At 36.2% G+C, this 14,968-nt stretch overlaps 1 protein-coding gene across 1 annotated transcript; it reads left to right on the top strand.

Moving 5' to 3' along the window:
* Positions 1-3,249: 3,249 nt before the first annotated feature.
* On the top strand, positions 3,250-4,871 carry LOC5570376 (formin-G). The gene has a single exon (XM_001659041.2). It carries the CDS (start codon positions 3,778-3,780, stop codon positions 4,684-4,686), a length of 909 nt encoding a protein of 302 aa, XP_001659091.2. The 5' UTR covers positions 3,250-3,777; the 3' UTR covers positions 4,687-4,871.
* Positions 4,872-14,968: the final 10,097 nt, after the last annotated feature.

Raw genomic sequence — 14,968 nt, forward strand, 5'->3', positions numbered from 1 at the left:
AAAAATGGTTGGACGGGTTCTGGATGACTTGGCCACATGCTGGGTTATTCCGAATACCGGTTCACTGGTGGAAGTGGCCGTTGTTTTGGCGAATCTGAGACCTGGCTTGCGACATATAAATTTTCATGAATTTGCAAATCAAATCTAAAGGTTGTTCAGACGTATTTGAATGACTTGACCACAAGTCGGATTGTTCCGAATTCCTGGTTCCCTGGGGGAAATGGCCACTAAATTGTCGGTTCTGAAACCAACATCAAACTCCATAAGTTCCCAAATCAATGCTAAAGAAGGGCAATTTAAACGTTCTTGGATGACTTGATAACATGCCAGGTTGTTTTGGATACCCTGTTCCCCAGAAGAAGTGGCCGGTTCTAAGACCTATCTTGCGACATATCAAACTTCATGAATTTGCAAATTAAGTAAAAAGAAGGATAGTTCAAGGATTAGGATGACATGGCGACATATTGGGTTATTCCGAATAACTGGTTCTTCGGTGCAAGTGGCAAATATGTTGGCGATTCCAAAATTTATTTTGCGATGTTTCAAATATCATGATTTTGCAAACCAAGTCCAAAGAAATATCAAATCGTGTGAAGATTTGTGTCGTTTATTTTGAGTTAAATGTTTATTCCGCAGAATAACCTTGAATTCCCAGATGAGTTTCTGTCAAGCCTGCAGTTGGAAGAGTCGGTATAGGAATTTATTACATCTTAGAAACTCTCCAACTTACTCATCTACTCTTTTATTCACTAGCTCATACATTTTATTTTTATCACACATACTGAAAACTTTGCTTTCCATCCCAAACTATAACATCGTATTTCTTCACTTTCCCACACGTGGCTCCGTTTGGCACATGTCACTTGAGCCTTCATTCGGTGCCTTAATCTAGCCTTGGGGATATACGTCCTCTACATTCGGTACAATCTATACGTAAGAACGGTCATCTACAACAGTATGCTTAGCACATAATTGGTCACTACTATCAGTGGGACTGTTATGCGTAGAAATTCATCAAAAACCCTCTATTTCTAGGCATAACAGTCCCACTTTGTATTTCATGGCTCAATTTACTTTTTTTCCCATAACACAAACTCTTGACTCTAATGAACACGCTATTCTTTATACTATTATAAAGATTTTAATTTAATTTACCACACACATGGTCAATACGAGGCCTAAATGTGTCAAAATCTTTAAACGCGTTTTTCTCGATTGCATATTTTGGAACATGGGACAATTATGCGTATAACGGCAGTATAGGTATTCACACGGAGAAATATTTTTACCTAATTTTTGAGTTTACTTTACCCAAAATTAAGTATATCGATTATAGTTTCAACCCAAAATCTCTCGGTTTTCTCTTTCTCCCACACGAATGTTGTCAAAAATAGAGAGAGCTGCATCTACCCAATGGGGGTACTTTGGCCCAATAAGCCAAATTTGGGTAAATGCAACTTTTCTTATGTTTGGGTCGAATGAACTCAATTTTGCGTTAAATCAACCCAAAATTGAGTATATTTTTCTAATGGAACTAAAGCCAAACTACCTAGTGGGGACCTTGGAAATTTAGCCAAAATTGAGTTATTGGGCTCAACTACGGAATTGCGTTGAAACAACCCAAAATTGAGTTGAATTCCGTCTCCGTGCAGGTTAATTATCAGAACTTTAAGTCTGAAAGACTTCCTGTAAGAGCTGGTGTTCCTCAAGGCAGCATTTTGGGACCAATATTATACAATATTTTCACATCTGACTTACCTGACTTACCCAAGGATGTCAAAAATCTTTGTTTGCTGATGAAACAGGTTTCTCCGCCAAAGGACGAAGTCTGCGTGTCATTTGTAGTAGATTGCAAAAGAGTTTGAATATTTTTTCTTCATAGTTGCAAAAATAAAAGATTTCTCCTAATGTTTCTAAAACTCACCTAATAATATTCCCACATGAACAAAATGCTCTTTATTTGAAACCTTCAAGTAGACATGTTGTCACGATAAGAAGGGTTTCAATAAATTGGTCAGATAAGGTTAAGTATCTAGGGCTCTTACTAGATACAAATTTATCTTTCAAATTCACATTGAGTTCATTCAAGCCAAATTTAACAAATGTATAAAATGTCTGTATCAACAAATTACCAGAAAATTGAAACTTTGTCTTAAGAACAAGCTTTTCATCTTCTCTATCCCTTTGTAACACTTCGTCGCATATTTTTGATTCCCTCTTACCCCTAGAATAATACGTCATTTGTGGTTGACCCCGTAAATTACTTTCATTTGTTAGAGAAAAGATTGATACAATGTACTTAGATTACGTACATATATACTATGACTCATGCCAACTAAAATACGACGCTGGTAAACTGCGTAGTAGGCCGTCCCTTATTTTACGAAAATGCGAAATGTTATAAGTTCGTCATTGTAAAGTGCTCGTTTTGGCAAGAAAAAAATCAGGTAAAAATTTGAAGTCCGTACATGGACGCTAAGTGGTCCCCCAACGGAGCTGAAGGTATTAGGAGTAGATGACCCCGAGCGCAAAATCGAGCTCGCTGCTCTAGTGCACGCAGCATGAGTATGAAATGCCACCAATAACAAATCGTTCTGTGCGCGTTGATAATCAGCATAGAAGTTTGTTTTCTTTGGGATGATTCAAATATTACGTAACGCAAAATTTGCCAGTTTTAGACCCTCTCCCTCTCCCACATAACAACTTTTGTATGGAAAAATTAAAAATTTTTGTGTGTACCGTAACACTACGGAAGACTCCCTCCCTCCCCCTGTCACGTTACGTTATATTTGAACGATCCCTTTGAAGTTATGAATGTTATGTCAGCGTGCAGTGTTATGAAGATATCCACAGTATAACATATTATTTAATCTCAAATTATATGCTGATTATCAATTTGTTACTAGTGGCTTTTCGTACTCATGTTGCGTACACTAGAGCAGCGAGCTCGATTTGGTGCATGGGGTCATCTACACCCAATACCTTTAGGGTCGTTGGGGGACCACTTAGCGTTCACGTACGGACTTCAAATTTTTACCTGATTTTTTTCTTACCAAAACGAGCACTTTACAATGACGAACTTTTAACATTTCGCATTTTCGAAAAATAAGGGATGGCCTACTGCGTAGTCACAGATCCGATTAACTTATCTTTAAATTCAACAATCACTTGAAAACGCAGAAGTGGCTAGGAAAGCTTGGATTGCTTTCCGGTTGGTGGATAGCAATCAAAAAGAGGGCTACACCGGAACGTAACCAATTGTAGTTCAACGAGCAGTTTATACTTGAGTTAATTTCATGCACTTTAGGATACGGTACAGTTATATAAAAATCAGAAAAACATAGGACGATTTACATACTTTTGTCCGGAGCTGTAGACGAATGAATGTAATAAAACAGTTAAAACATTCACCTTTCCACGGACACACCCCAAACGTCCATACGTTTTGCTCCAGTTCATAGAGTTGCATAATTATCTGAGATAGTAGACCTAGAATGCGTGACATTTCATTCGTTGCACGTCACGTTTGTAATGCGGGTGTTATTTGTTTACTCTGCTTCTAATAACGTACCAAAAGTTTATTGTTAAACTGAACATATGGTATTTAAACATAGAGCTCAGAAATGTCCTCCATTTTGCTCAAAGTGCTACATCCAAACGGCTCATTGCTTACTCGTGAATCAACGCAGTGTTAGACATACATACAGTTTAAATTATACAAAAAAATGCAGTGAAACATATGATGACGATCTTACGTACCGAAACTAGTTCCGCGATATGAATGTGTTTATTTTATTTGCGTGTTTATTCTGTTTATTTCATGGATGTGTCTCACTGGAAACAAACGAAACTCAATCAGAAGAGGTGTATTTGGATATATTACGCGTACTATCAGGAAATCAAAGAAACACCACATGTGTAAATGATCTGTGCAATGATAGTCAGCAAGGCGAAAGCCAGCGTTCGTTGCGGCAAGCTGATAGACGGCGCTTGCCAATCAAGCGACGAATGCCGTTAAAAAATAGATTATGCCTTTGTCCGCCATGCCCTGATTGTGTCATGAACACGCAAACTTCTGTAATAGAAGTTACAACAACATCTGAAGAAACAAGTACAATCGCACCAGAAAGCACTTCAACAGCCGAGGAAGCGACAACGGAATTGTCTAGGGAGATTGTGAAACAGGAAATTGCACAACTAAGAAAGGAAATTCAAATTAGGATGAAATACTTAAATAGTCAGCTACCAAAGCCTCCAAAAGATGCATGTCTTCAGAATCGAATACCACCAGCACGTGATCCAGGACGAATACCTCCAGGCAGACTGCCTCCTCCACACGTTGGTCGAACTCCTCCGCCACGAATGCCGCCAAGACCACCTCCTTCTCGAAGGCCACCTCCCCGTAGGCCACCACGACCACATTCTCCCTTCAAACCGTTGGGAACTCTTTTCGATTTTGTCCGTCGTATCAAAACGGTCGGCAAGAGCGTCTTCTTGAAGATCATAGATCCACTGGGACTAAATCCATTAATTTCTCGTGACCCTCAATCTCGACAGAGTAGACTTACTCGATCCAGTATGGAAGATGAGACCGATTGGAAGGATAGTAGTGTAAGTTCGTTACCATCAAAGTACAAGCAAGTGAGAATAGACGACGATCTCTCGTTTTCTGTTTTGACTGATTGAATTGAGTGTAAATTGATGTCGTTGATTTCAGTATTTTTTTTAATCCGTACGTAATAATATAAGGTGGTTATATATGTTTCATGAAGATGTAGGGTAATAGCACTAGTAGTGAAAAAAAGAACTAGGGTAAAAGCACCGGTTTTGGCCAGCCTAAGAGAAAATGTAAATAAAAATTAAATGCGAAGCCGTATTTATACTACAAATATGTCAAATGCAAGCTTTCAATCCATATTATCTGTGTACAATACCAAAACTGAGCTAAAAACATTTTTTCGCTTTGAAAATCCCGTTGGTCAATATAGGCCAACGGAACCAGTTTCAGCCAGAGATTTAACTTCGGTTCCTAAATTGGCCAATCGCATTGATTTCTCATGATTAGGAGTGCCCTGGCTAAATTAGGTGTATGGGAGTTAAAATTATAAGGAAAATGAATTGTTTTTCTTGTGTTTTGAATCAATTTGGACGAGTAAATGAATGTAGCTCTATCATGTGAATGTGATCTATTGAACACAAAAGGTTTCATGCTGATTGACTATGTAAAACGGTGTATAATCCACTATGGCTACAACTGGCGTATGGCCAAAACCGGTGCTTCTACCCTATGGGAAAATAGTTAAATTATGTTTTAAGGTGATTATAAAACGAAGCCAAACTTTGCATTTTCAAGTGCACAAGACTGGAGAATCTGATAATAGTTCGCGTTGAAAATCAATCAAATTACTTGCTTGCTGGTGGTGACCAATGGGATAAATTTTCAACGCTGTTTGGTTCTCAAGTCTTGTGCTCTTGACAATTTGAGGTGTGGCTTTGTTCTATAATCATCATAAATACTATGGTGTATTTAGCTTTGATGTATAATGAGATAAGATTGATAAGTTCCTGTTTCCAAATAAAACTACAAAAACAGTAATAGTTCTGGTTTCTTGTTACAATTATAATTAGTTACTTATAGAAACAATGGAAATTCGAGATTTCACGGAAGTCGTAAATCCAAGTGGAATTTGTTCGGAAATAAATTGCTCTTTGTGGCCAGTAGGCGAATTCCGGCGCGTATTTTCTTCAAAAACAAGAAAATTTTCTTGCTGGTGGGTTATGGAAGATATTTTCTTGCTGGTGGGTTATGGAAGAAAAAACAGCTGTTGGTGGTAAATGAACATCATGCAAAAAAAGTGACTCAAATAAATATTTTTGAAAATTTTCGTTGCATTCCCGAAAATGTATCCATGAATGATTGTATCCCGTTCAAAAACAAATCTAATGGTATCTGATTTGACATCATATCATAACGATATTGACCTCACTGAAAAATCTCAAGGCTCCCGAGCTAAAAGTTACGCCAGTTCTAATTTTCAAACTTGGTTTTTAAAAATCCTAGTTTTCGCTGACATTTTTACTTCAATTGACCTCCGTATCAACCCGAACACTCCGATTCATGCTTCAAATCGCCCGTGCGTGATAAAAATTGAAACAAATTAGCTTTTTCTCGGTAAGAGGCACGCTGTTCATTTTACCACCCCTGTTCATTTACCACCCCTGTTCCACCACTTCTCCTACAAATGTTGCAAGTTTTATGATGGTTCATGATTATGTGGGTAGATGTTTTGGACCTAATATGAGACAAATTTTTAATAATAAATTGACACGTTCCATTTTTTTACTATCAACTGCATTCTTGTCAATATGTTTTTTTTTTAATTTCTTTATTATCATTCCAAACATTACATTCATTTCTTATATTAAGGTGTTCTGTGTTACCCAGACAACCAGAAATCGCATGAAAGTTCACGTTACAACTCGTTTATTCATACCAATTACATCAAACCCGCAAAACACCGTGGATAAACTCGTCAGATTGATGACCTTCCTCGCATAAAACACTTCTTTTCTGAGTTCACTTGTACATTTTGTTTCGTCTCGTACATACAAAATTGGACCACTCCGTAGCAGCTGTCAAATCAACATTTGTTATCATAAGTTAAGTCGGATAAGATCACAGGTTAGTTCGGTAGAAAATTTATACACTCGCATTGTATGTTATTATTCATCACCTAATGTATGCACGCATATCGCCTCCACTTTTGTACGTTGAAGGCCTTTTCGCGACATCTTATAAGTGAAATTTTGCACATACAAAGCCTCCAGGTGATTTCGTTATACGTACATTTTGATTGTCTGGGTATTAGACAACACTATCATCCTAATTTGGTAAAACAAATTTAAGATTTTATTAACATTTTGTTAACAACATATTACATTTCATTTGCCGTAGCAGTTCAGATTTTTTACAGGTGAGTTGATTTCACCTGTTTATAAGAGAAAAAAATAACATTTTCAATTTACTTAACCTAACTAAACCTAAGCATATAACGCATTAATCGTGGCAATAGAAGATTGTAACGATTTTTGCCTGAAATTATTAATGATTTTATTTGACATTTGTTATAATGTTTCAGCATTGGATATTCTATGTAACTCAATGGTACTATACCAGGGAGTAAGCATCAGAAACATTTTCAAAATTTTATTTTGAATTCTCTGCAGAGCTTTTTTCCTGGTATAAAAACAGCTAGTCCATATTGGTACAGCATACAACATGGCTGCCCTGAAAATTTGTTCTTAAGACAAAGTTTTGATTTTCTATTAATAAGGGGATAGAGACATTTTGCATATATATTACATTTGACAATGTGATTTTTCAAAGTTAAATTCTTATTTAGCATTACCAATTTTTTGGAACCCTTCTTATCGTGACAAAGGTTTCAAATAAAGAGCTTTTGTTTATGTGGGAACATTATTAATTAAGTTTTGGAAGCATTAGGAGAAATCTTCCATTTTCGCAAGTATGAAGAAAATATTTATTCAATTTTTTTGCAATTGACTACAGATGACACGCAGACTTCGTCCTTTGGCGGAAAGGCCTGTGCATCCGCAAACAAGGATTTTTGACATCCCTGCGGTAACTCAGATGTGAAAATATTGTATAATATTGGTCCCAAATTGCTGCCTTGGAGAACACCAGCTCTTGCAGGAAGTCTTTCAGATCTGGAGTTCTGATAATTAACCTGAAGTGTACGATTTGACAGATAACTTTGAATTATTCTAACAATGTATGTTGGAAAATTAAAGTTTTTTTTATTTTACAATCAAATCTTCATGCCGAACACTGTCGAATGCTTTTTCTATGTCTAGAAGAGCAAGACCAGTAGAATAGCCTTCAGATTTGTTGGAACGGATCAAATTTGTTACACGTAAAAGTTGATAAGTGGTCGAATGTCCATGGTGGAGTCCGAACTGTTCATTGGCAAAAATTCAAAATGTCCTTTTCAAAAAGTTTACTGATGGAGGAAAGCAAACTGATTGGACGATAGCTAGAAGCTCCTGCAGGATTTTTGTCTGGTTTTAAAATTGGTACAACCTTAACATTTTTCCATTTGTCAGGAAAATATTCTGATTGAAAACATTTGTTAAACATATCAACTAAGAATGATAAGCTACTTTCTGGAAGTTATTTGATGAGGATGTGGAAAATTCCATCAACGCCAGGAGCTTTCATATTTTTGATTTTTTTTTATTATAGTTCTCACTTCTTCCAAATCAGTCTCACAGGAATTTTCGAAAACGTTCTCTTGACTGAGAGTATTTTCGAAGTCCTGAGTAGCTTGGTTTTCAATAGGACTAATAATTCCTAAATTGAAATTGTTCGCGCTTTCAAACTGCTTAGCAAGTTTTTTAGCTTTTTCGCAATTGGTTAGTAATAATTTGTTATCCTCATTCAATGCCGGTATTGGCTTCTGAGGTTTTTTTATTTCAAAATTTAAGATAATTTCCAGGGTTTAATTGAGAAATCTTATTTTCAAAATTTTTGTTTCTTAGTTGTGGAAAACGTTTCTTGATTTCTTCTGCAGTTCCTACCATATTTTTTATAATTTTCATAGCAGGATCGCGAGTACGTTGAAATTGCCTTCTTCTTATGTTTTTAAGACGGATCAAGAGTTTAAGATATCTTCTATAATCACGGATTAAATTTCAAATGTTGGAATTGCAATGCTCCTGGTTTCAACAATGGAATTTGTTAAAGTTTCAAGAGCATTGTCATTATCAAGTTTTGTTTGTAAAGAAATGTTAGCATCAAGATAAGAATCAATATATGTTACATATATATTACAGTCGGCTCGAAAATAATTGAAAGTGGAGCTGATAGGATTGAGAATCGCTTCATGGGATATTTGAAATGTAACAGGGACATGATCAGACTCAAAATCAGCATGAGTAACTAATTGGCTACAAAAACTAAATCAATCGTAGATGGATTTCTAGAAGAAGAAAAACACGTAAGGCTATTAGAGTATTGAATTAAGAAATATCCTGAAGAGCACTCATCAATAAAATTCTGCCTTTGGAATAACTTTGACAATTATTCAATGACGGATGTTTAGCATTAAAGCAACCGATGACAAAAAAAAATTGACTTTTTGCGAGTCAATTTTCGCAAGTCAGTTTGGAGCAAATTACCTTTTTGTCCAGAGCATTGAAAAGGCAAATAGGCAGCTATGAAAGTATATATATACCAAGCTGTGTTTCAACTAAAACACCAAAAGTTTCTAAAATTTAGTTTCAAATGAAGAAAGCAGTAGATGTTTTATACTCCTCTGCATGATGATTGCAACTCCCCCACATGCTCATCAAGTCGATGATTACGATAAACAAATAAGTTTGGATTTTTTTTTTAGGTTTGGATCCAGGTTTCAAATATGTTTCAGTAATAATTGTTATATGCACGTTATTAGCTGTAAGAAAAATAAACAGCTCGTCCTCTTTACCATTCAAGGAACGAGCATTCCAATTTAAAATATTTAAATTATTATTTATTGGATTCATTAGAAAAAACGTTATCCAATAACAATTTGACTAGTAAATTTTACACCAACTTGGACTGCTTCAGTCATAGTGGTGGCTTTGAACATTGCATCAATCATTAGATTCAATTGTTTAGTTAGAAAATTAAAATCAGAGGCAGACACATCACTTGAAGTGGGTACATTTGATGATTTTCCGTTAGAATTTCCGGTAGACGAAGAGGCGGAGTAGATGTTACCTGTGGCGGCAGGGTTTGTTTCCATTTGATTTGAAACAAGTAGAATGGGTACTCATAGTACGAATAGGGGAGGAGTTCAAATTATCTGCTACGATATCGGTTAAGGTTTTTCCTTGGGTAGATACATTCGAAATTAAGAGATTAAAATTAGTTTGTGAATGAGTATGATTATGATCTACCTAATGGGTATGATTCCTAATCAAACGATCGTTAACTGAAAAATCAGCATTGTTCGATACTCTACCAGGCAAATTCCGGAAACGACCGTTATCGTAACGTATATTATCATTCATCTGCCTGGCACGAGCCTCGACGAACCGCCTACGCGAAGGACAAGCCCAAAAATTTGACTTATGATTGCCCCCGCAATTCGAGCATATAAAATTGGTGGTACATGTCACACGGATATCGAACAAAAGTTTTGCTTTTTCTAAAGCTTTAATACCGTGATGCATCATTACCCGGACACTTAAGCAACGCCGAAACTTTAAACACTATTTTTGATATGTTACTGTCACTTCTGGTTCATCTGTTACTGTTATTCACATAGATACATGTTCAAACTTTAAATCTTCAACAAAAATTTTACTGAAAAATGCTATTATAACATGTAAAACGTTAAATTGATGAAGCATATCGTGTTTTTAAATCCGGACACATGCATCAAAATGCCGGACGCTTTCGAACCGAAATCCGGACAGATGCGGTTGGGTTGAAAATACAAATGAAAAACTAATAAAAGGCACTTCACTATAACTGAAAATCTCCAATGTAATAACATTAGATGGATACATTTGCATACATGGATTAAAATATTGGGTAATATTATTCTTGTTTTACCTGCACCCCTGTCAACATCTTGGATTTGAGGTTCATGGAAATGATCTTCAATATTAACACTTTTCTTCTGTAAATCCATTCACAAGAGATTGATTATACTTTTTGTAGTATTATCATACAACTTACGTCAATTCACATTATATTTTTTATTCTAAACGCACTGATTATTAGGTTTTCATGAAACGTCCGGGACAAAGCCCACTTGCTTATAAATCCGGACAGCATTTGAGGCAGCTTTTTTCACACTAAAAATGCTTATTTTCACAGGTTTTCTCACTCTTTCTTGAACACAATTAAAAATTATTACACCATACACTTCGAAAAGACATACAGTACCAAAATTGTGTAGTTTAGTAACTGCGTCGCAAGTCAAAAGTGAATGATTTTGTAGTCGAAATTTCTACTACAAGATTTGGTTCTTTGCAGTGAATGACACCGAACTGGTGCAACCAAATTGTTATTGTTTTTAATATTTTATTGCAAAGGATTACTAGATGGAACATTGAATTAAAATGAACAGCAATATTGAAAGTTAAGATTCTTTATTACAAACCAATATTTATTGTTCGATTTCATATTTAATCATATTGTATTTATTACAACCAGAGTGTCCGGATATTGGTACCGTCCGGATTTTGATTCACCACGGTATTATTTAGATCTTTTTTGTGAACTCAATAATATTCTTGAGAAAGCCCCTTCCGAACAATCCCAGATTGGTTTCTTTTTTTCAAAATGATTACTTGGACTAGAGAGTTCTGGTTGATTCTTTGTCCTTTACGCTTGGTTCTTAGGGGGCGAGCGACGAGGGCAGGATCAAACCAGTGATGCCACATACACAGATTTATCTGTAATTACACAGATTTTTTTCCTGATCTTGCCTACAGATATCTGTAATCACAGATCACAGATTTTTTTTGATAAAACAGATTTTTAAGATTTTAGGATATTTCATAAATTGAGGACATAGTTTTGGAAGATATAAAGCAGAAATACCATTACTCAGTTAAATTTTTCAGTAAAACTTAAGTTTTTTTGTAACTTTTAGAAACAATTATGCCTTTTTAACTTACTTTTGGTAGAATTAATTCAAATTAATAACGATTGACATGCCAAATACATCTTTAATACGTTTGCGAAGGCTTTTTTTGGCCTTAAAAAGTCAATTTTAGATTTTTCAACAACACAGATTTTTACTAAGATTTTTGGAGGTTGACTTAAGATAAAAAAGATTTTTTCAGCTTAAAACACAGATGAGATTTGGAAAAAATGTGGCAACACTGGATCAAACATGTCGCGCGTCGATCTAGTAAGTGAACAAGTCCCGCGATCGGTTAGTTCTGTTTGATCCTTCGACCTTGACGCTTGCTCCTGCGGGGGCGAGCGACGAGGGCAGGATCAAACATGTCGCGCGTCGGTCTAGTAAGTAAAAAAGTGTCGTGATCGGTAAGTTTGGTTAGAGTAAGTGAACAAGTACCGCGATCGGTTAGTTTTTTTTGATCCTTCGACCTTGACGCTTGCTTCTGGGCAATGCGTCAAGAAAGCCCGAGCACTCGACATTTTTTTTCCTTTTCGGGTCGCGCGCCTATTTTTTATTTTTTTTCTGAGTGGTTTTATAAAGCCGAGCAAACGAGTGAAGCTGAAAGTGGATTGTGGCTGCTCAGTCAAGGATGACGTATCTATTGGTGAGCTCGTTTCTTGATACTATTTCTAATCTATAAAATATGTATGACTGCACATTTAATCGTTACAATGGTGGCACGTAACTATGATTTTTCAACAAACTATGTGGGTGTCGACACAAACTCTTATTCATTAATTATTTACGTTTAACATTTTTTTTAGAACACCCCTTATTTACCTTTATTTTTGTAATTAAAAAAACTTTGAATGGTTCGACACTACAAGTGTAGACTTGCGAAAGGTTCACTTTATTCAACAAACTTTGGATGGTTCGCCACTGTAAGTGTCGGCATAAGAATAAGAGTGTTCTATGATGTCCCAACCAATCGAGTTTTTTGTTTCATGTCAAGTGAGTAAATTATAATAACAAATGCTTTCGTCCTGACAGCTGTAGGAATGTTACATTTAGGTATTTGTTCAACAAATTTTGAATGGTTCGTCACCTCAAGTGTCGGCATAATTTTCTTCTCCAAAGAAATCGTTCATATCAAATGAAAATATTATATTTACATATAAGCATGTATTTATCTCACAAATCATTTTTTATCATGGTCTAATCGCTTATCAAAGTGAATCCTGTGACCCAACGATCCTTCCCATTAACAAACATCCCTCCTAGTAACCTTTGTGGAGATGCAGAGGCAAACACGGTCTCCAAATAGCAAAGGTTATACACTAACATTCCTTCCCCCAATCCCACCTGACTGCAAGGACGTGGCCAGCGCCGTTATTGACCCTGTATAAATAGAGGCACTGAATTATGCACATTGAAGAAGATTTTGGTCAATCCCAGCCGAACTTCTAGTTGATTCTTTGTGAATTTTCACTGACTTCGATCAATCACGGAGCAGCAACCATTGATATGTGTAGTCAGTCTAAGCTAAGCTAAGCTAAAATGATTACTTGGACTAGAGAAAATCCAAGGTAATCATTTATTTCAATTTTGATCTCTTCAGGTGACTTATAGTCATTTGAGAGTCCTTTCAAGACGACTTTGAACAAACGTTCAGTTTTGTCGTCATAAGTAAAAAAATGTGCTTCTTCTCTTCAAGATGTTTGAAAAGAAGTTCGCGATCTTTGAGAGTTTCCGGCAAAATGCGACAGTCTCCTTTCTTTGCGGTTTGGAAGGAGACCTTGATTCCCCTAATTGAGTTCAAGATCTCCTGCCTAAATCCCGCAAATTCGGAACAACTGATCACGATTGCTTCCTCACTTGAATCGAAGAGCCTGGGCTAGAGACTGCTTCGATTTGGTGTTTGGAAAACTTGTCTAGAGCATTGAACTGATTGCTTATTTGGATGCATTACTAACATTATCCATTTCGCCCTTGGAAGAAAGTTCGCATTCCGGAGAAACGTCCTTTCTTCCATTCTTGCGACGTTTAGTGACAGTTTTAAATCCCACTTTTTTGGAAGGAAGTAGTGAATTCAGAGATTCACTCTTCCTTTCTTTTTTAGTTGCAATCATGTTTAGTAAATAAACGAAAGAAGACGAAACCTCCTAAGAGGTTTTATCCCAAGACGGCACGGGTCCAAACAAGGATCGTAAAGGGATCAATAGTACAAAAAATAGTACTGAAAATTACTGTTTTTGTAGCACTGAAAAGTACCGTTTTTAATTTTAGCACTGAAAAGCACTGTTTTTGTAGCACTGAAAAGTACTGTTTTATTGCTTTAGGTAGTTTTTAAGAAAACTTACAAGAGCAGAGAGAATTCGTGTACGCACAGCACGAAGGTGCGATGCGCACTGAATCGGTTTGCTTTTATAGTGCGAAGCGAAACGCAAAAGAAGCGTGGAAAACTGCTTGAACGTGATTGGTTGCATAAGAAAGGGGTCGACATTTTCCAATTTTCAATAGTTGATTATCAATAATCAATAATTTCATCTATTCGAGTAAAATGTTGTATCTATTTCCGACCGATTCATGGGAAAATATTGTTAATCTGTCCATAGATGGCTGAGTTATTAGCGTTCAAAACTTATCATAATTTCGTTACGGTCGCAAAATTTTAGATTTTCAATTGACGCCCAGTATTTTGCCGTAAGACGTAGTTAACGTCAAAATTATGTTTCAAAATATTAAGGAAAAATCTATGCGCATATAACAAACTCACCAACGTTTAAAAAAAAATCACGGATCGGTTTTCCAACAAAAGAGTTATAGTCCTCCAAAGTGCTTTGGGGTCATATTGACCACAAACACAGACAAAGAGTTAAACGCTAGGTAAAACGAGTCGTGCTACAAGATCGTCTGAAATACTTTTCCGTAACTGTCCCAACACGCACATTATTAAGGGGATACCAGTTGGAGTTTAGAAATGGCGGTATCTTCTTAGAAGGGAGAGGGTGGCTCGTTACATATAATTTCAGACCTCCAATATTTTTTCCATTGCCGATTTTTAAGAAACGACTTCTAACATCCTAGTACAGATACAATCAAAGAAATGGCTGTCATGGTAAAGCATGAGTCTTCCGATAAAGGAAAGGCTCTCGAATAAATTTTCATGTCATACAATGATAAAAGCATAACTTGTTTCATTTCTCACCTGGCGATGATGGCGAAACAATTTAGAAAAATAAGTCCTTAATTACTTTCGCTTTTCGCTTCAGTTCCACCACCGATCCGCATCACGGTTCAGATCCTTAGAACTGCTGGCTACATCC

Source organism: Aedes aegypti, chromosome 3 (assembly GCF_002204515.2).
Source record: "Aedes aegypti strain LVP_AGWG chromosome 3, AaegL5.0 Primary Assembly, whole genome shotgun sequence".
In the NCBI taxonomy this organism is placed as follows: domain Eukaryota; kingdom Metazoa; phylum Arthropoda; class Insecta; order Diptera; family Culicidae; genus Aedes; species Aedes aegypti.